This window comes from Coturnix japonica, chromosome 1 (assembly GCF_054131305.1).
Source record: "Coturnix japonica strain WE chromosome 1, WE-NBRP24, whole genome shotgun sequence".
Classification (NCBI taxonomy): domain Eukaryota; kingdom Metazoa; phylum Chordata; class Aves; order Galliformes; family Phasianidae; genus Coturnix; species Coturnix japonica.
Window position 1 is genome coordinate 132,097,702 of NC_140663.1, and position 20,896 is coordinate 132,118,597.

General features: G+C 36.2%; 1 protein-coding gene across 5 annotated transcripts in view; it reads left to right on the forward strand.

Moving 5' to 3' along the window:
- NALCN (sodium leak channel, non-selective) overlaps nucleotides 1–20,896 on the forward strand; it is a 197,096-nt gene that overhangs the window by 102,472 nt on the left and 73,728 nt on the right. For all 5 annotated transcript variants that reach the window (XM_085552963.1, XM_015851497.2, XM_015851496.3 and 2 more), the window contains 4 exons: nucleotides 1,448–1,579; nucleotides 8,080–8,247; nucleotides 12,788–12,979; nucleotides 18,503–18,640. In XM_085552963.1, the coding sequence (XP_085409089.1) occupies nucleotides 1,448–1,579; nucleotides 8,080–8,247; nucleotides 12,788–12,979; nucleotides 18,503–18,640 (630 nt within the window). The remainder of the gene's footprint in view (nucleotides 1–1,447; nucleotides 1,580–8,079; nucleotides 8,248–12,787; nucleotides 12,980–18,502; nucleotides 18,641–20,896) is intronic.

Here is a 20,896-nt window from a genome sequence, read left to right on the forward strand (position 1 = left end):
CCAGAGGCTGTGTATGTATGTACATGTAGCTGTGTGCATATTCTCTACTCCGCTTTGATTTCAGTGGAATTCAACAGAGAATTCAACAGACAAATGCTCCTGTAGGCAGGTACAAGTACTTACCAAAAGCCTGAACAAATGCCAGTTTTTACAGCCTTCTATATTTATTGTACTGTGTTCTAATTGGAACACGTACAAGTGGAAAAAAAAAAAAAAACAACACAGTTTTAAAGTGCAGTTCAAGACCCTAAGCTCCTGGAAGGGTTAATTGTAGAATGTAAATGTGGAGATTTCTTTGTCAACATTACAACCTCAGCTCCCAGAAGACTGAGATAGATAGTATTTTACAAAAGTGTATGAGTCTTCTTGTTAACACGTGTTATCATATCTAAAAATACATGTTACTTAACTTTTGCATTCCACTATAACATCTTTGTATTCACACAATATGTGTGTATGCACAGCACAGCAGGGAGCAAACACTTCAGGAGATTTTACCATGATGGTAACTTCCTAACACATGTGATGAGGGCAGGTTTTCTGTCCAGACCTCTTATAAGCAAATAAGAACTAGCTGGATTGTGAGAGCTAAAGGGCAGACTTGGTTGCCATGACCATGAGATGTTGAAGTTCACGATTCTTGCAAGAGGGAGCAAAACCAAAAGCAGAACCACCACCTTGGAGAACAAACTGTCCTGTATCTGTTTGGAACAATCCTACAAAATAAAGTCTTGGAGAGAAGAAGGTCTAGAGCAGCTGGTTATCTTTCCAGGATCTTTTCCAAGCTCATAGAAGTCCATCCCCAGTTTCAGAAAATCAAGTAAACATGACATGCATGAGCAAATAATTGCTGATGAAACTTAGACATAAACAGGAAGCAGGGCCAGGCAGACCAGAAGATCTTGTGTCCTAAGGAAAGCTCCTTTAAATATCTGCCTGTTCTGCTTTGCATCCTTGTCCCTGAGGACAGCTTCCCAGGGGATTTTGTTGACTAACTCCTCGAAGAGCTAGAATTCAGCTTTCCTAAAATTTAGCATACTGCCTTTACTTTTTGTCTGTCCAGTGTTGCTCAGTAGAGTGAACTCCACAATTACATGATCACAGCAGCCCAGGCAGCCTCCAATGCTAATGTCAGCAATCAGTTTGTTTGCATTGGTGAGCAACAGGTCATGTTTAAAGAAGTTCTTGTCTGGTGGTTGGTGACCCTTCCCATGGCAGGGGGATTGAAACTAGATGATCTTTGAGTTCCTTTTCAACACAGGCCATTCTATGATTCTGTGATTCAAGTAATGTATTAGAATATTTTTAAAGACTAATAACTTATAATCATGTTAAAAATAATTATAATTATAAAACATCATTATAGATTATTATGTTTTGACAGTGTAATAAAACTTCATAATACATGTGTTTTGATTCATCTTGACGAAAAACTTTTCTTTTGCAGAAAATGATGAGGTCATCAGTGTTCCATATGTTCATACTAAGCATGGTCGCTGTAGATGTTATTGTTGCTGCTAGTAACTACTACAAAGGAGAAAATTTCAAGAGACAATACGATGAATTTTACCTAGCTGAGGTGAGTATGCTGAAACAACTATCTATCTGCTTTATTTTTCAAGATAAGCTAAATAGGAAAGTCTAAATGTCAAGCACATTTTAGGAGGTAATTTATTTTTTTTTTATTCCCTTAAGCATTCCAAGAATTCTTTGCTAACTTGTTCCTCTGTCTGACAACCTTTTGAAAGGTAATTTCCTCCAACAAAATGTCAGTGGTAATGAGCTGAGGCTTAAGTATAACACCTGCAGGCAATGCATGGCTGCTGAATTGCTGTGGTTCCCTAGCAAGAGTATAACATTCATAAGAATTTAACATTTAAAAAAAGAAAAAAAAAAAGAAAAGAAAAATGCAGAACTCTGAAGATTATTGTAGCTCTTTCTAAATCATCTTCATTTGACAAATACTTGTCTTCAGGATGGTCCTTAAGCACAGCTAGAATAGTGTTGAAAATAGCTTGGCTTCAGTAAACTCAAAAGCCTTAACAGCACATTGCAGAGAAGCATTTATTCGGTCATGAGGTGGAGGAAGAGTCTGTGTTCCTGAACTGGAAGAAAACAGATTCTTCTAATGTGCATTTCCCACTGAGAGCCTGCTTGAGTGTTTAATTGGTCAAGGATTTTACTGTGAAGAATGTGCCAGAGTGCCTAGAACCTTGCCTGTACGACTTTTTAGTACTATTTAATTCCGTTATCAGGAACAAAAAAAAAAATAAAGACATTTATGAAGTCTTTGATATGAATGCATAGGCATGCCTTCAAATAGATATTTGTTTTTCTAAAATGAGTACTGCAGTATTTTTAATTGACAGTGCTTACTTCAGTGAGCACTACGAGTTGTCACTTCACCCAAGAATAGAATCATCACTGCAGATATTCACTGAGAATGGCTCTCTGAAGATGTTGATCATGGTTGCAAGCTTTACAGTTACTGCAATTCTCTTGACTTAAGTAATTAGACAGACCTTCTTTGGAGCCAAAGGGGTTAACAACTAAAATAAAGGTGCTCTGAGAGTATTCTATGGTCTCCCTCTCTGAAAGTTTACAGCTTTTTTTTGCATTGTGACTCTGCTGCCACCGGTATTGCATACAGCACTGACAGTGACAATGGCAGAAGAATCACAGGCCTTTTAGTGCATAACATTATACTTTATGCATCTCTCTGTTCTAAGGGAAGATGAGTTGGTACTCATTTTTTTATTTTTTATTTTTTTTTAATTTATGGTATACTTTAGAGTTTTAATGTGACCTCTTAAAAACTTAGAAAGCACCAGAGACCAAACCCTCAAATAGTGTGGGTTCTAAACCTCACTGCTCCATCATTCTGTTGTCTTTCATGTTGATGGGAAATGACTGCAGTTTGTATGAACATTGAGTAAATGTTGGCCTGGCCCCAGGAAAAATATAGAAGCACTTGAAATGCAATCTCTATAGGCCAGTATTCCTTTTTACTGGGGCTTGTGTGAAAAGCAATTATTAATGCAGGTGATAGTGGCACTCTGGCTTTGTCTTCTTTTCTTTTATTTCAACTGGTAAAAGAAGTGATAGACAAAACAGCTCCCTAATAAATTGCTCTGAAACACAACACTTACTACCTTGTCCCTTTGAAGAGGAAGTAACATTACAGCCTTTTTAGAAATCAAACTTTCTTTTATTTCTAAGTTCCAGCAAGACTCTAATTTCTTTAAAGTGACTAATAAAATTAGGATGTTTGGACTCCTTAGCCAAGATCATTTACAGAATAAGATAGGCTATTTTCCGATATATGCTTCAGTTTAATGTCTATTATATTATATACTAATAATACTTAGATCTAATGGATTTTCTAACTATCAGATATGACAAGTGTTTCTGAAAGGACGAGCAACCAGAAAAAAAACAACCTTTGAATATATGTATTTGTAAGAAATCCAGTAAACCTTGTTACTGTTAAACTGGAAAATCATCTGTATAAAATCAATCCTTTTCTATATCAAAGCAATATATCCCATACTACTGATTAGCAAATAGAAGGAATTCACTAAGACCTCAAATACAGAATTCACCTCAAATCTCAAAAAACAAGTTCTGGCTTAGTTATGCTGTTTAGAACCAGAATTCTAGTCAGAAGGTAAGTGATGACTTTACATATTCAAATATCTTTACATATTCAAGACTAAACAACTTCCCAAGTAAACCCCAAAGACCTTTAGAAGTATTTTGTTCCAGACCTTAAAGTTCTTAAAAAATTATACATTTAGCATATTGAAGCTATCTGAACTTCTGAACAGTTGTCATAGGAAAAGGATTGTGAAAAATATTAGCTTTATTTTATCTCAGGTTCTAAGCATATTCTAAAAACAACATGAATGAGCAAGAAGATGATCCTGGGAATAAGACACTGGAATAAAACCAACAAAAAACGGATCATCTTAGGCTATCCCCTGCAGGTTTGACAATATTTTCACTTCCTGGAAGTGAAGATATTGGAACTCATTTTAATCTCCAGGCCAGAACTGAGTTATTAAATCAACATTAAAGCCTGGGACCATAAACTGCTCATGGTGGGCACTTTGCTTCATGCAAAAAAATAAAAGTGGAACCTTAACATTAATTCAACTTATATTCATAATAGGAAATGCTGCATGTGATATTTCTATTTTGGCACTTATTAACCAGCGCTAGAAATACTCTTTTCCAGATCTATTTGAAGTTCAGGGCTTGGAACTTTTCAACATTAATACTTTCAGGGTTTTATTCTTCAAGATAAGTGCTTTTCTAGACAAGTGTACTAATTTTCTCTTCTACGAACAGTGTCTGGTTTTCTTTAAATATATATTTTTTCTATCTCTTGAATGGCTTAGATTAATCCCAAAACTGATTTGATATTGGGGAAACTTAAAAAAAAAATCATTTGTTTAATTTCTACTATTCTACCTGTTTACTTTTCTATAAACCAGTCTGGAATAGAGAAGGGTATTCTGTCTGTAAGACATACTGTTTTGATGTCCATTTAGGTTTTGTTTGTTTCATTGTTTGTTTTAACCGTTACTACAAACAATATGAAAATCAAATAATAAACTCCTATTTTATGGCAGGAGGTATAAAATGCAGCAATAGAAGAGCTAAAGAGAAAATGTTTTCATTTCCTATTCAGCTATTGTGAAACTTATATTTGCAGCACAGACTAGGAGCCTTAGAAGAAACAGGTGGAATTCTTACAAATACGGTTTTAACATGTACTATTTTAAAAGGCCTGAACACAACACTGCTAAAAGCTGTAGTTTCCAAGTGATGGCTGGGAGGCAGCGCTCAGACATCACCCCACTTCTGGCAGCTCTTTATTTCTTCCCTTCTCTCCCAACCTTATTTCCTTATACAGGGCATGGATAAAGGATTTTTTTTTTACGAAGTAAAATTTGCAGTCTGGTGGAGCGCAGCTGCTTATGTGTTACACCTGTTTTTCCTGTTCTAACCTGTTCTGGCTGCTTGGATGAATCTGTTTTTGCTCTGTCTTTACAGCAAAAGTAGTGATTTCAGCTTAAAAATAAAAAAGAAATCTATAACATTCTATTACATTTCACACCTCAGAAGAAGATCTAGTAAAATAGTCTCAGTCTTCTGATATGAATTAAAAGCAAAAATCACAAGCTCTGTCAGTAGAAGACAGGTGTATAAGTGTAATCAGATGTTATGCAAACCATCTGATATATTTTTAAGTGCTTCTGGTTTGAATTCATTTCCCAAGCATATAAAATGCAAATGATCCCGCCCACACATTTTTAGAATTAATTAAAATATACTTAACATTGTATTTGTGAGTGTCTTTTCCATAACAGGGAAGCTATGTGCTCTTTAGTACGTATGTGCATATTTAAATAATACTGTTATTCCACCTGTTTTAAAACAGAATTCCAACAGCTTTCTACTCTCATCTCTAATTTACCCCTCCTACTGTTTGGGTCTTAATTAGATGAGTTTTTCTTCAGAACTGAGCTTTCATTTTAAAGCTTTTTGGTAAAGCGGTGGCCTTGTGTTTTACAATAAGGATTTTCATATAAAAGAGTAATTTCTTCAGACTTGGCACATGGTTTTCCTTGAGCTCTTTGAATTGCAAGGGCTGAAAAAACTAGCTGTATTTGAGAGTACAAGCATCCTGTATACCTGGAGGCGTGTATGTATGAAATCACATGGATAGTTCTTTGCAGTGTTTCTTTTCTAATCTGACAAAAGATTTGGAGGGCTATGAAGCATTTTGCCTTGATTTAACCATTCAAAAGACATTTGAAGCCTGATAATTGTTTTACATGCTTTGGAGAAGTCATATAAATATAGTTGGCAGCACTGCTCATAAACGGCTGTATATTGTAAAGGTGTTAACATAGGATATAAGTTTCTGTGTTTGATCCCCTTGCTTGTGACAATTCTGTACACATAAAATACATAAAGTTCTAGCTACCTGACTCAAAAAACAACTTGTTTAGTATTGATAAATGTGTTTTTGATGGACTAAATGAGGTAAGCACTTAAGCCGACATCACTGATGTTGTCACTGTTGCAGATAGAAAGCAGCTATATTATACTGCACTCATAGGAGAAAAGATAGAGTATGATTACTGATATAATATGGATATAATATAGTGATTTAACAAAGCTTAAATGTAACTAAGACCGTGACTTAACAGGATTCAAGATGGCTGGATACACTTCGTTATTTACTGCATAAAGAATAGGGTAAGCGTCACACATATAGTAGGCCCTCCTGATGAGTCATGAGGTTCATAGTGGATCTCCTTCCTTTCATGGAGGTAAGGAGCCAAGGTGCATCTGGATGTACTCCTAGTTCCAGTCTTGGTCAACAGTTAATTTCAAAGGGACACCTTTATCAGGTGACACGGAAGAAGAATGATTTTGCATGGGGCCCTGAGCAGCAGCAGGCTTTTGAACAGATTAAACAAGAGATAGCCCGTGCTGTAGCCCTGGGGCCAGTATGGACTGGGGAGTCAGAAGTGGGATGGCCTTGTGAGCAAGACTAGGCTGAAGAAGGTGGTTTAGGGAAGACTGGAGAGTTGGGGCAGCGCACCGTCACAGTCAGATCTTAGTCTCCAACTTTGTTACCCCTGGCAAATCCACTAAACCTCTTTGCCTGCAGTCAGTTAATCTCTCCATCTTCTACCTTCACATTCTGTAATAAAAAAGGCTAATAATTTTTAATCTAAAAGAAGCTTTAAGCTGTACCTTTTTATGTTTACACAAGACTCTGAAAGCTTTAGCTGGGTATATATACCGCCTAATGTTATTTCAGTGTCTCTCTTATACCCCAAAGCATGTAAACAGTTAGACAGGAAAACTGCTGAAAGAAGGAGAAATGTCTTTTCCATCTTGAGTTTCCTGGCTGCTGGAAAATGAGGGAGAGAATACTTCATATTATAGGCAGTGCTTAATGAAGAAGGCAAGTGAGAAAGAAACATATCCAGCCAAGATGATTTTCATCACTGTGAGAACAAATTTTGAAGATGTAAACCTTTAGAAAATTGTCTCCCTTTTGTCACTGCACTTTGCTGTGGTAATTATTTCAGGAAAGGCTTCTCTAACTCCTCTGTAATTCCCACCTTAATCCCTTTGCTTCTTTAACACAGTCTCTTTTTAAAACTTAGAAAAATTATCAGTTCTTGACTGAGCTTTTAATGTTCAAGTTCCATCACCTTTTCCTTTTCTTTTTTTTTTTTTTTTTAAACCTCTTTCAGTTGTCTTACTACTTTGCAAATTGTGGAAAAATTGAGGTAGCAATTTTCAAACAAAAGACCTTTAAACTTTGGCTTTCTCATTAGATCTCTTAAAATTCTTCAGACAGCTCCTCTGTGTTCACAGCTTTACATCTTGAAAGTATCTTCTTCATTCTTTCCTTGGCTGTATTTATTATTTCATTCCATTCCACGTTTGTGATTGGACTTCAGAAAATTTCATGACGTGTACACTTCAATAATCAATATGAGAAAATATATATATATAAAAGAAGTCTTAATTAAATTGAACACTGGGGTATTTGAATTTTCAGATTAAGCATACAGCTTTTGAAAATTTAGGTGTCAGATTTTACAATTATATGAATTAGACAGATTTCCAACTATTTGTAATGAAAGTTGAATAAAGAACAAGTGTTTTGGCAGAATAGATATAATTCCTTAGAAGAAAAGTAGATGCATGATTTGTCACGGTTGATTTTCATTAGATTATCAAAATTGTTTATCCAGATAGTAAAGTACTCTTACGGTTGTTCTCAATTGTTTATAAATGTAAAAGTTCATTTCAGTTCTGTATTATTCATCAGTGAACAAATAGGTGTCATGCAATCTCAGACATTTTTTTAAATCATGTGAAAAAAAATGAAATACCATGTTTAGGTGTCTTTTTTTTTCTTTTCTAAATACCATGGAGATCTTTATTTTTGCCATACAGAATCTTGATAGACTTTATAACTTAGGAAGTTGTAATTGAACTCAGTGTTTGACCACATCTTTCTTGTTTTATTTATTCACCTAGGTTGCTTTTACAGTTCTGTTTGATTTAGAAGCCCTCCTGAAGATCTGGTGCTTGGGTTTCACTGGATACATCAGCTCTTCTCTTCACAAGTTTGAGTTGCTACTTGTAATTGGAACCACTCTTCACATTTATCCAGATCTCTATCACTCTCAGTTTACATATTTTCAGGTATGTACAGCTGTTTTTTCACATTTTACCCTTATATCAATTAAAAATATTACTCATCAGGAGGAGTACATATTTCAGACTCATTTATTTCTATCATCAGAATACAGATGTTCTCACAGTAGGGACACCTTTTGAGAATACCTTTAAAATAACAAGTAAGTCTGTACTTAACTGTGTTTCTTGGGTAAATTTTCAGAATTAGGATTATTTCTAACTCTTACTTACAACTGCCTACTGTCACCTTCTAAAAGCCACCACTGCTTTCCTGGCTTCTGTCCCTAAGATCTAAATGCTCTCTCTGTTGCTTCTCCAAATCTTGACATCAGTGGCAGTCACATCCCTAACTGAGAAGAGCAGTCATTGGGTATTCTGAAGACATTTAACCAGAACCAGCTTAAGGTTTCTCTTACAGCTCTCCCACTATTCTCAGTCCAGAGGGAAAGTGTGTTTATTGAGGCTATTCCTACATGTTAACTTTGGGGAAGAAGGGGAAAACAAGATAAGGAAAGACTTACTTATCAGTTCAGACTTGTGATTATTCCTCTGACAACTAATCCAACTAATTCCCTGTATCAGTCTCACCTCAGTGTCCAGAATTGATAATCTTAGGAACCATCATGGACCAATTAAAGGTCAGCTAGGAGATCAGGCTTAGTCAGCATGGTTATGTGAACGGTAGATCCTGTCTGACAAACCTGATTTCATTCTATGACAAGGTGACCTGCTTGGTGAATGAAGGTAAGGCTGTCAATGTGGTCTTTGACACAGTCCCCCATAACATTCTCATGGAGAAACTGGCTGCTCTGCTGGGTGAAGCACTAGCTGAATGGCCAGGCACAGAGCTGTGGTCAGTGGAATTCAGTTGGCAGCCAGTCATGAGTGGCATCCCCTAGGTCTCAGTGCTGGGACTGCTTCTGTTTAACATCTTCATTGATGATCTTGATGAGAGAATTGAGTGCACCCTCAGTAAGTTTGCAGATGACACCAAGTTGGGAGGGAGTATTGATCTGCCTGAGGGGAGAAGGGCACTACAGAGGGACCTGGATAGACTCGATCGAGGGGCCAAGGTTAATGACATGAGTTTCAATAGGGCCAAGTGTCGGGTCCTGCATTTTGGTCACAACAACCCCAGGCAACCCTACAGGCTTGGGGAGGTGTGGCTGGAAAGCTTCCTGATGGAAAGGGAGCTTGGTGTGCTGACGGACAGTTGGCTGAATATGAGCCAGCAGTGTGCCCAGGTGGCCAAGAAGGCCAATGGCATCCTGGCTTGTATCAGGAATTGTGTGGTGAACAGGACTAGGGAAGTCATCCTGCCCCTGTACTCGGCATTAATGAGGCCTCACCTTGAGTACTGTGTTCAGTTCTGGGCACCTCAGTACAAAAAAGACATGGTACTGGAGCAGGTCCAGTGAAGGGCAACAAGGCTTGTGAAGAGCTTGGAAAATCAACCCTATGAGGAGAGTTTGAGGGAGCTGGGGCTGTTTAGTCTGGGGAAAAGTAGGCTGAGGGGAGACCTTATTGCTCTCTACCAGTATCTGAAGGATGCTTACAGTGAGAGTGGGGCAAGTCTCTTCTCACTGGTGACAAGTGACAGGATGAGGGGAAATGGCCTCATGTTGCACCAAGGTAAGTTTAGGTTGGACGTTAAGAAACACTTCTTTACAGAAAAGTTAGTTAAACACTGGAATAGGCTCCCCTGGGAGGTGGTTGAGTCACTGTCCCTGGATGTGTTCAAGAGCCATTTGGATGTGGTGCTCAGAGATATGATTTAGCAGAGGGTTGTTAGAGTTAGGGTGCTGTGGTTTGGCTGCGACTGGACTTGATGATCTTCAAGGTCTTTTCCAACCTGGGTAATTCTATGATTCTATGATTCTGTTTACAAGTCTTTAGATATTAATGATGACAGGTTAAACGGCCAACAAAACAGGTTACTGGAAACAGAAGTCATCTGACACATTCCAGTATAATAAGCAAAAATATTATTTTCTATGTCCAGTTCTGGTTAGCAGATATTTTATTATTCATTTGTCTCATAATTATCTTTTGCCAAGGTATCATTTGTTCTTCACCACTGTGGCTACTGCTCACTTTCCTACCTATCTTTCTTACACTCATGTTCATTCAAAACACTTTGCAAATTCCTCTGTGAAAGAAAACACTTGTAAAACAAAGCACCATTCCCTAATCTACAGAACATCTCATCTGTAGAGAAATAACAGAAATTGCATATTGTTAGACTTCTAATAAACTGGCACGAAGGGGGAGATTTAAACAGCATTAGATTGCAAAATGATAGTTGTGATTGGAGAAATACTGCTGAGTCATTTTTTTAATAAACTTCATCACTTATACAAGATGCAGCTATTATTGTGACAGAACTGTGATTTCCCTTTTGTCGTTTTCATTTTTATTTGTTTTTTTAATGTGTTTTTATATTTAATCCAGATTGGGCACCATCTACATCCTTCAAATTTAATACAATTTGCCCTCCAATTACATGGAATGCATAAATGTTCATTACAGTGTACTTTTGCTAGATTAAATTTGTTGCCTAATGAAAATAAATGAAAAAAAAAGAAAAGACCAATAAGATTAGCGTGTTGCTTAAAGGTCAGTTAAAGTTCCCCAAAGGAAGATAAAAAAAGTAAGGCAGTTAGTAAAGTTAAACCAAAACACAATTCAGAATACAAACCAGCATGCAATCTTCACTCCACTGGGGTCATTGTTGACATTAGCATTCATGTACATTTACACATTAAGTAGATGTCTAAGTAAGAAGGCACCACATTTAAATGTTTGTAGTACTTGGAAATCTCACTGATTCTTCTTTCTGTCACTGTTTTGGCAAACAGTTTTATGTACTCAGCTTACTTGCAATGTGAAATGTGATAGAAATGACATTACCACACTTTATTCAAATGATGTTAAAGTTAGGTAATGTCTCATGTAACCTCTCAGCTCCGTGGCCCTTTTTAATTACTGAGGAAAGTGCAGATATTTCCCATCTCAACAGGGGTTTGGTTTGTTTGGAATAAACACTCTCTGGTGTTGACTTTCTGTCTCCCCTTTGACAGCTGACTCTGTTGTGATTCTTTCCTGACAGTATAGTATATTCTGGGTACCTGATAGGTAGGTATCCAGGTGCACGTAACATCAGCTTATAATTTCATTGTAATCCCTACCTTTCAGTTGCAACATGATTTTCATAGAAATATAGGCTATACCGTGGGTTGGAGAGTCTTCTTTGTAAGAACTGCAGAATTAGATTTGACCCATATACTCCTGTCAGTTGTCTTCCATGCCTACTGAGGATGCCACTGCCTCTTGCTGGTAGTACTGTTCATGTTACTGCTTTTGTCACCATTAGCGGCTGGAATAGGAGGTTCAGAGCTTTTCAAAAGTAGATTCAGCAGTGGGTGGGTCAGGAGTTTTACACATGATCAAAGTTCTGCTGCTACTGCTAACACTGGGATGCATAAAATACATCAAATTCTTCAGTAGCACACAATGCCATTTTCTCTGATACTGAGAAACAGTACCCAAAGTTTCCCTTGTTGTGTAGCAATGTGTTTATTACCAAACTTGCTAGGTTATACTTGACAGAATGTCAAGCAATTTTCCCTTGGGTCACTGAAATAGAAAGATGAACTATGGAAGATCTGTCCATTTGAAGTGCAAATACATAACCTTCTGTAACAAATAACACACAATCACAGAAGAGTAGGTTAGAAGTCACCTTTCAAAGTCATCTCATTCAGCCTGTTGCTCAAAGTAAAGCTTTCTTCAAAGGCTCTTCAGGATCTTGTTCATTTAAAACGTGATTTTTTAAGAGTGATGGTAAGCAAACTTTGGAGCAATTTACTTGCTGCAATCAATTCTCAGTTGTTAAATTGTGACTGCTGAGTTTTGTTCTCTACTGGAGGCCATTCTTAGATGTTTGAACCCTCTGTAATTCCTCGTTACATTCAGATTCACTATTGTTTGTTTTGTGTATTTCTCTTCCTTTGTGTACCCCAAAAACAGCTTTACTCCCTTGCATTTTTGTGATGGATATGGGTCACAGAAGAATTGATAACTCTGGGGTCTTTAGAATCCTCCTATGACTCTACTCTCAAGAAATATGCAGTCATACCATGCCTTGGTGCTGCATTTTTTGAAAGGGCTGTAGACAGCTTTATCTGTGCAAAATTGCTTCTTTTTATTAATGTATGTTAGATCAAAAGATATATGTAGCAATGAACATTACAGCATACAATGTTCCAAGACTGAGCAAAATTTAAATATGTTAATAGTTACCTGGTCATTAAATAATAATTTTTAGTAGCTAAAGCAAACCTCTAGGCAGGTCAAGACAAGGACAAAGTCTGACGGGTTCCGTGGCTTAATGTTCTTAATCTAACAACTGCTGCACCAGTGATAACCAAATATTTACTGTGTTATAAGGCACACGTTCCTTTTTTACCTTGAAGTCTGACAAGTTTTTAATTAACATAATAATCAAATAATTAATGCAGTTCTATTTTTTGTTTTTTCTTTACAGGTTCTTAGAGTAGTTCGGCTTATAAAGATCTCTCCTGCATTGGAGGATTTTGTGTATAAGATCTTTGGACCGGGAAAAAAACTTGGGAGTTTGGTTGTATTTACTGCCAGCCTTCTAATTGTAATGTCAGCAATCAGTTTACAGATGTTTTGCTTTGTGGAAGAACTGGATAGATTTACAACCTTTCCACGGGCAAGTATAACCAGCAATGATACTTTATTGTGTATAGATATTTTCTTGTCATTAATATGTATATTCATTCTTATATGACCAACATTTTTATTCTTTTTTCTATTTTTTCTATTATTTATATAACCATGGGGCAGGAACAGCTTATGTATTATAATATGTATATGTATAATATGTATTTTCTGGATGTCTTCCAATAGTATATCAGTTGTGAAGTTTGTATTTCTATTTCTGTTACAGGAATATGGAAAAATGTTATGTGTGCGCAATGATAAGCATATGGTTTAACAGTAGTCTAGCATGCTACAAAAAAAGATCCATCTCTAGAACCATGGAAATTATCCACAAGATGTATATAAAATGTGTACACATGATTTATGTCTACATATTCTAGAGTGGTTGATCTTGATTAGTACAGGAATGCTTCCTTTTCACAGCATTATAGAACCTGTATGCATTGACAAAATAAGTGTCTGCCTTATGGGCAAAGAGTTAATTCAGAATAGAACACTGAAAATTGGTGGAAATTAGAGCTAATGCATTTATTGAATACTGTTCTGAATGAAATATGGACATTTATTTAATAATGCATTAAACTGCGTGTACGTGGATTGGTTTCAGTCATAATTTATTAGTTTCTGTCACTCCAGTTTGGTTTTCCAATGTATCTATTTCAGAGAAAGTGCATTGGTAGGAACAATTAAATACCAATGAAAAGGACAGCCTCAAGACTCATTCATTTAGCAAACAAAATAACTAGAGAACAATTTGGCCTGAATTTGATGTATGGGATGCTAACCATCAAATGTAAGACAAAAATACCTACTCACAAGGAATGAAATTTATGCCGTGTTTTCTATATTATAAATTGTACTTACAAAAACAGTCGTAAAGAATTCAGTATAATCCAGTTTTGAAATGCTGAAGAAAGCAAAAAGAGGATAATATAACTTAAACTTTACTTAAATAATCATTGCGTCTGCCTCTAAATTGAGTGACACTGCCACCCTATGCTATGCCCAAGTCCCATGTATAACTTCTGATGAAAAAAAACTGAACTTCAAAAGCTTCAAATCAACTGTGGAGCCTAGTTTCAGAATTTTTTTATTTTTTTTTTACTTAGGCAAAATGGCAATGATAGTCTTGAAGGAGTTATTGTAGTATAATTAAAACAAGACATTTGTGAGTACTTGGATATTTCTAACTGAAATAATTGGTGTAAACAACTGAAAAAGATTGACTTGCAGTAAAACATTGCTAAGATATCTCACGATGTTAGGAAAGTTTTAAATTATTTTGAAAGTTCAATCTGAGGCCAAGTAGGTTTTAATAAAAAATTTTACCATGTTGAATTTTTGCAGATATGTGTATATACTAAAATACAAAACTGAGCAAGTATTTTCTCCAGTAAGTTTTAGGGTTGCTTTGTGTTTGTTGTTGTTGTTGCTGTTGTTTTATTTTTTTTTTAATAGAAACTGTTCAGTTGTTTTCTACTTTGTGTTTGGTTTTTTGTGGGAAAAAATGCAAGAGCCATTACTCATAGTAAAGGACTGCTCCAGTATTCAATTCCAGAGAACTGAAATATTTCCTACAGCTTCTGTCTGATAGAGTGCAGTAAAGTGTTTGTTTTTTAGTTATTCTTTATTTATATACTTATTCAGCTAGTCCTAAATGGTTCAGAAAAATATATTTGCAGCATGTGAAAATTAGGGAAAATTAATTTCCTTAATTTTCTAATGAAGAAGCTTTTAATAGTTTCACACAGTCAGTGAAAAATTAATACTAAAAATAATTTGTTTGACAGTGTCACTGTAATGTCTGCTCTCAATAAAGACCGCAAAATGGTTTTGCAGTAAGACAGAAATGAAATACACAATTGTGGATTTGACTGGAGTGCATCCTTTTCATAATGTGACTGATGAAATACTTGTATCACTGTATAACATAGAAGAAGGTATGAAGTCTGCCTAGCAGAAATTGCTGTTGTGAATTTTTAAGAGCTTACACTCAAATAGGAGCAAACCCCAAATGGCAGCACTGTTGCTATGAGCTTCTTTCAGTTCTGAATACGCAGAGGACAAGTACACTAACAAAGTGGTGACTCTAGAGGTAAAACCTTCATTTTTACTTTAAAGTGCTTTCTATAGTGAAACAGACAAAACATAAAATCATTTTGATGCCAGAAGTGCTTTATAAGAAGGCACAGTATGGGTTTGGGAACAAGGAGACCTCCTCCTTTCACTAATGCCTATAAATTGCATGTTTTCACATGGTTTCCTGACAACAGTCAATAGGCACAAACTCAATGTTGCTATGGTTACAAATTTCACTGCTCTTTTGCCCATTGCAACTTTCCAATTGGACTGGCTTTCTCTCTAATACCAAATATAAATATATAAATGTTTGCTATCTGCTTTTTAACCATTTTGCCATCTCTATTTTTGTATGTCTTCTTTGGCTGCACACATTGAGCCACGAGTTCAAAATTGGGTAGTTCAGTGTAAGGCCCCAATTGGAGAAAAATCAGAGGGGAACTTCTGTGCAAAGGCAGCAGTATAAGATGGCTGCTTGTAAATTTAAACATTCGCTGTATGGAAAACAAAATATGATTTTAGTGTCTGAATTCCATGCCCCACTTTCTGTTGAGGGTTGAGGCCTTGTATTTGTCTACTCAGTGTCTCAGCCACGCAACGAGGCCAGGAACAACACTATTCTCTGAAATGCAATAAAAAGAAAAAAGAAAAAAAAAGAAAAGAAATCTAGGCCTACTGATCTCTACACCAACAATCTTGCGGTCATCAGAAAAAACAGGACTCAGATTCTAGTCTGGAGAGCAGAGGAAGCTCCATCTCTGACCTTTTCATTCAACATAATCAACATCCCTTTAAAAAGCTGACCCATATTTTCTTAATTTTCTGATGCAATTACAGTCTCTGTGCTGCTGATATTTTCACAGAGTTTCTCGTGGAACTTCTTGCACTGTGTCATAGAGCACTCATTACTATGTCAGGAGAAAAAAGAAAGTTCAAGACAGGTAGAAAGCAATTCCAGCATTGCACAGCATTGGCCTGAATCTTGCTAACTTCATTTGCAGAAGTAATCCCACTGATTGCAGGGGTGCTTGCATGAATAAGTGAATTTGGGAACTGCTTACCAAATTCCTCAGGGATTTCGCCAAAATTTTATATGGACAAACAACACTTAAAAGGCAAGTACATTAAAACTGCAAGTAGCTCTTGAAGTGGCACCACCCTGTAATAGATGGGCAGGCTATCAGAACTGGCACTTCTGTTTGTACATTCTACCGTACATTTGCCAGTCTTCTACTAAAAATAAAAAGGTAGTTTGACTTCCATCATCAAAACAGCTAATTAAGTAATAGGGCATAAATACTCAAAGAAATTGACAGTCTTTTCTATAACGTAAATTAATTCAGAATATCACCATTTGCATAAATCTCTAAGCCTCATCTTCACAGATGTTGATTCTGTCAGCTAGATAGCTGCATTTCAAATTCATTTTAATATAAACAGTGGGAAGTGCACCTTTCAGCTAAAAATAACTTGCTCTGAAGGAGATTGACGGAAGCAAAACAAACTCATTGTGTACTGCTGTGCTCTCTTAAAACTAATATTCTGACATATACTGGACTTAGTGTGATAATAAAATATTTAAATACAATAGTATTTAAGGAAGGCCATTTGAAATACCTGTATGCTTTGTGGACAGCTGATTTATATAGCAGATTGGATTTTTATGCTGTTGTAAGTGTGTCTTTTCCAAATATATTCAGTGTTTGTACTAATAAGGGTCCACAACATAGCAGTAGTTTATCTTTGTATCTGAAGATTTATTTAAAATACTTATTTAAAAAAAATATGTTTTGATATAATTCAGTATAAAGAATACTGCACTGGTTCAATTAGCCACTCACCCAGGTGTTTTTAAAGCCAGAATTTGGTTGTATTACTTAATGTAATTAAGCATCTAAAGTATATTTCAGCAAAGAGAGTCCCACCCATTAGGTGAGGTTGGTCACTACTGCATCCAGAGGTGCTATACAATTCCAGAGATGCTCCGCAATTGCCTACTTTAGCTTTATCCTCACCTGATAGAAGGAGGCTGAGAACTGGTACTGTGCATTGATGAGGTCATCATCCTAAAATCATAGAATAGCTTGTGTTGAAAGAGACTCAAAGATCATCTAGTTTAGACCCACCTGCACAGGCAGCATTGCCAACCACTAAACTGAGCACTAGATCAGGTTGCCCAGGACCTTATCCAAAATGGGCTTGGCAGCTTCCAGCACTGGGGCTCCTACAGCTTCTCTGGGCAACCTTTGCCAACGCTTCACCACACTGTCAATGAAAAATTTCCACCTCATATCTAATCCAAATCTCCCTTCTTACAGTTTAAAAGCATTCCTTCTTGTCTTATCACTATCTAACCATGTAAAATTTTGATTTCTCTCATGTTCGTAAGCTCCCTTTAGGTACTGAAAGGCTGCAATGTGGTCTCCTTTGAGACCTGAGGCATGATCTAGTGAAGCCAGACTGATTGTAGCAGATCATGTTCTCATCCCGTATGTGCCTTAACATGTCTTCCCCAAATCTTCCTTTCTCCCTTTCTTGAAAATAAGAGTGATATTTCCCTTTTTCCAGTTGCCAGGACTTTGCCTGGCAGGCATGACTTTTGTTATTAAAAAATGGCAGTAGATGGGACAGGATGTAGCTTGTCTTCTGTTTTACAGTGCTTAGTCCTGGCATTTTGATCCGTGGCTTTAAGTATGTGGTTTCAGAAGTTTCAGACATCTGGATTCTAGGGCTCATCTGGATTCAGACATTCCTATCACCAAAGAAAATTGGTTGAAACATTTGCCTTATTCTTTCTGTTTTTGACATTCATTCCTGGTCTGAAGGGATTTGAAAATGTTACATAAACCTTTGCACAATGAACACTGTTGACAAAATACATAGAGGAAGAATCTGAATAACTGAAACAGACAGAAGAACTGGGACCTTGTTTTGTATTGGTTAGTCTCATCAGTGGGATGCCTAGAGTGTTTCTGCTGTTAAGATAACATAAACATTTTGTCTCCTTTCATTTTACATTTTATTATAGACTTATTTATAGAGAGGTAACACTGAAATATGTGCATAGCCAACAAATTACAATTCAGTGTTCTATTGTAAACAATAAGCTGTAATGAGCAGGGTTTTTTGTTTTGGTTTTTTTTTTTCCTATTTTGTTATTCCAGGAGGAAACCAAAAAGCTTTTCATATGGGCTAATGGAGCTTGAGCTATTGAAGCAATTGAAGGTTAGGTTATTAATTGCTGCTGTTGCTCTGAAATAACCTGTCACCTGACTTCAAAACTTAGAATACAAATATTTATTAAGATTAAAAAATAACAACAACAAAAAAAAGCTAATGTTCAGCTCTGCTAAGTCAACTTTAGTAATGAGTGTAAAAACTACATTAATACAATTTGTGAAATATTAATATGTATGTGTTTCTTTTCTTGTAGGCATTCATGTCAATGTTTCAGATTCTCACACAGGAAGGTTGGGTAGATGTCATGGATCAGACACTGAATGCTGTAGGACATATGTGGGCACCAGTAGTTGCCATTTATTTTATACTCTATCATCTTTTTGCTACATTGGTAAGCTTTAATTTGCAAATGCATTGTGCTTTTCTTTGTTTAGAATTACTCACATATAATTTTTCCTTCTAGTTAGAACTGATTGTGATGCGCATGTTCAGCATAAGGGGCTTTTGGTTTATTTCTTTGGTGCGGCAGAACCTTCAGCCCTTCAGCCATGTGGCATAAGTGGGGAGCTTTTGTTCTGGCGTGACTTGTTCTTCCTAAGATCCAAATCACACTGGTAGGCTAACAGTATAATTGTTGACTGTCTTGTGCCTTCACAGTTCTGATGATTACAGAGTGAAGCAAGTGTTTGTATTTCACGTATAAATGGTTTTCAACTTCATTCTCTTTGCAGTAATAATTAGAGTCAGAAGTGTTAAGCTTTAGTATGCAAACTCTTAACAATAAGACAGTGCTTGCCTGCTCTCTGATGCAAAATCACTGCATCAAAAATATATAATATAGTATGGTAGGCAACAAAAGGATGAGAATTACTAAAGCAGTTCCTGGATGTGTATTGAAAGTTGGACTATGTCTAAAAAAAAAAGTTTTTTCTGTATGGATTTCAAATGAGGTTATTATGTTTTTTTCTATAAAGAAAATGGTAAAAAGAACAGCCTTTTGGAAATCCTATATCAAAAATTGTTTGGTAATGTATTTTGAATTTGGATAAAATGCCACAGTAAGGGGAATAACCATTTGATCCACCCTTAATTCTCTACTGCTTTTATTCTGTACTTTTGTATTTTCCATTCACTGCAGTTTTTGACACACTTATTCATATTTTCATTTTCTTTTTTCAATTTACTATGCTGTTACCTGCTTCTTAAGGTGCTAATTATATTTATACTATCTCCATCAATTTCCAACTGCTTTTGTGGTTTTTTACATTGTGATTTATCCTGCTTCACTTATAATTGCCTGGCTGATCAGTCTATAATTGTGAGTGCAGTAGATTTCTTCACATTCATTGAAATCCTGACCATTGAGAAATGGCAGTAAAGGGCATTTGATTGTACTGGAACTGCTTAACCATATTAAAACATAAGGAAAGCAAAGGTACAATGCTGTCAGTTATATGGAACTTCTACTGGTAAGTCCTTGGGTCAGGAAAAGCAAATTAATATGCTAGTGAGATCTTTAAAAGTCCTCTGGTAGTGGGAATAAAAGGAAAAGATAAGTGGACTTTGGTCATGAATTGGTTACTGATTTGAGAATTTTATTGTGTTTTTTACCAACCTGAAACTGAATCAATTTTTTTTCCTCTTTGATGAACATTTAAGCAAATGCGTAAAGTAGTGCAAGGTGGCCTCTGTGCTAAAATATCACAACTTAATGGAAAAGTAAGTTAGTTGTAAGAGATTTCTGTATTCTGCTTTATACTTTCAGAGTTATCTGGGACTCCTATGTAAGCTTACTGAAGCTACTTATTTTGCTAGTTTCTAAACCACCTGTCTGTACACTGTCCACAGTCCTTTTCCAGGGCATTTGCATTTTAATTATGTAGCCCTTACTTTGCTCCCTAAGTCTATGCATTTCTTTTGATTCACTTACACAACTTCTATATGTATGAAGAAGCTCTTCTAAGAGAGCTTTGCAAAACTACCTGGCTTTATGAATTTGTTAGCTTCAGTTTTAAGTTTTTCCTCAGACCTTGAAAGGGAAAAGCTTCCAAGGACAGAATTGTCTGAAGACAAAAGAAGCCTAAAGAGAGAAAAAAACTTGTAATTGGTAAAGGAGCATGGAAACAGTTGGGCTGTTCCTGAAACCAAAAAGACATTTAAGAATAAACAGCTGCAAGTGAAAAAAACAAAACAAAACCAAAAAACAACTGAAGTCAAATGGAGAAATGACTTTCAACAGCCAGAAGAAGGGGGTGATTTAGAATTGAGAAGTGATAATTGCAGCCATTTGGCAAAGCAAACTGTAGAGTTTTGGAGTGAAATGAATAGGTTTCACATTAGAAAGCAAAGGAAAGTTGAAGCTCAAAAAACAAAACCTCCTTTGGAAGTGAAGACTGTTATTAGTTGAGATGGCAGTGGAGAAAGTTAAACAAATAATAAGTTTGCATTTAACTTTACTTTTCTGGTACATGGTTGTTAGTTCTTGTTGAAGAAAGCTGAAAAGGGAATTAATGAAAGTCCTGATGCCTTGATAGATTGTATGAAAAAGCAAGGCTGAAAGTGGTAATGTATTTAATGAGCACTATATTTCTGTTTTGCATAGAACAGTACCTCCTTAACTAGCATGTTCCAAACTGCAGGTACTAGA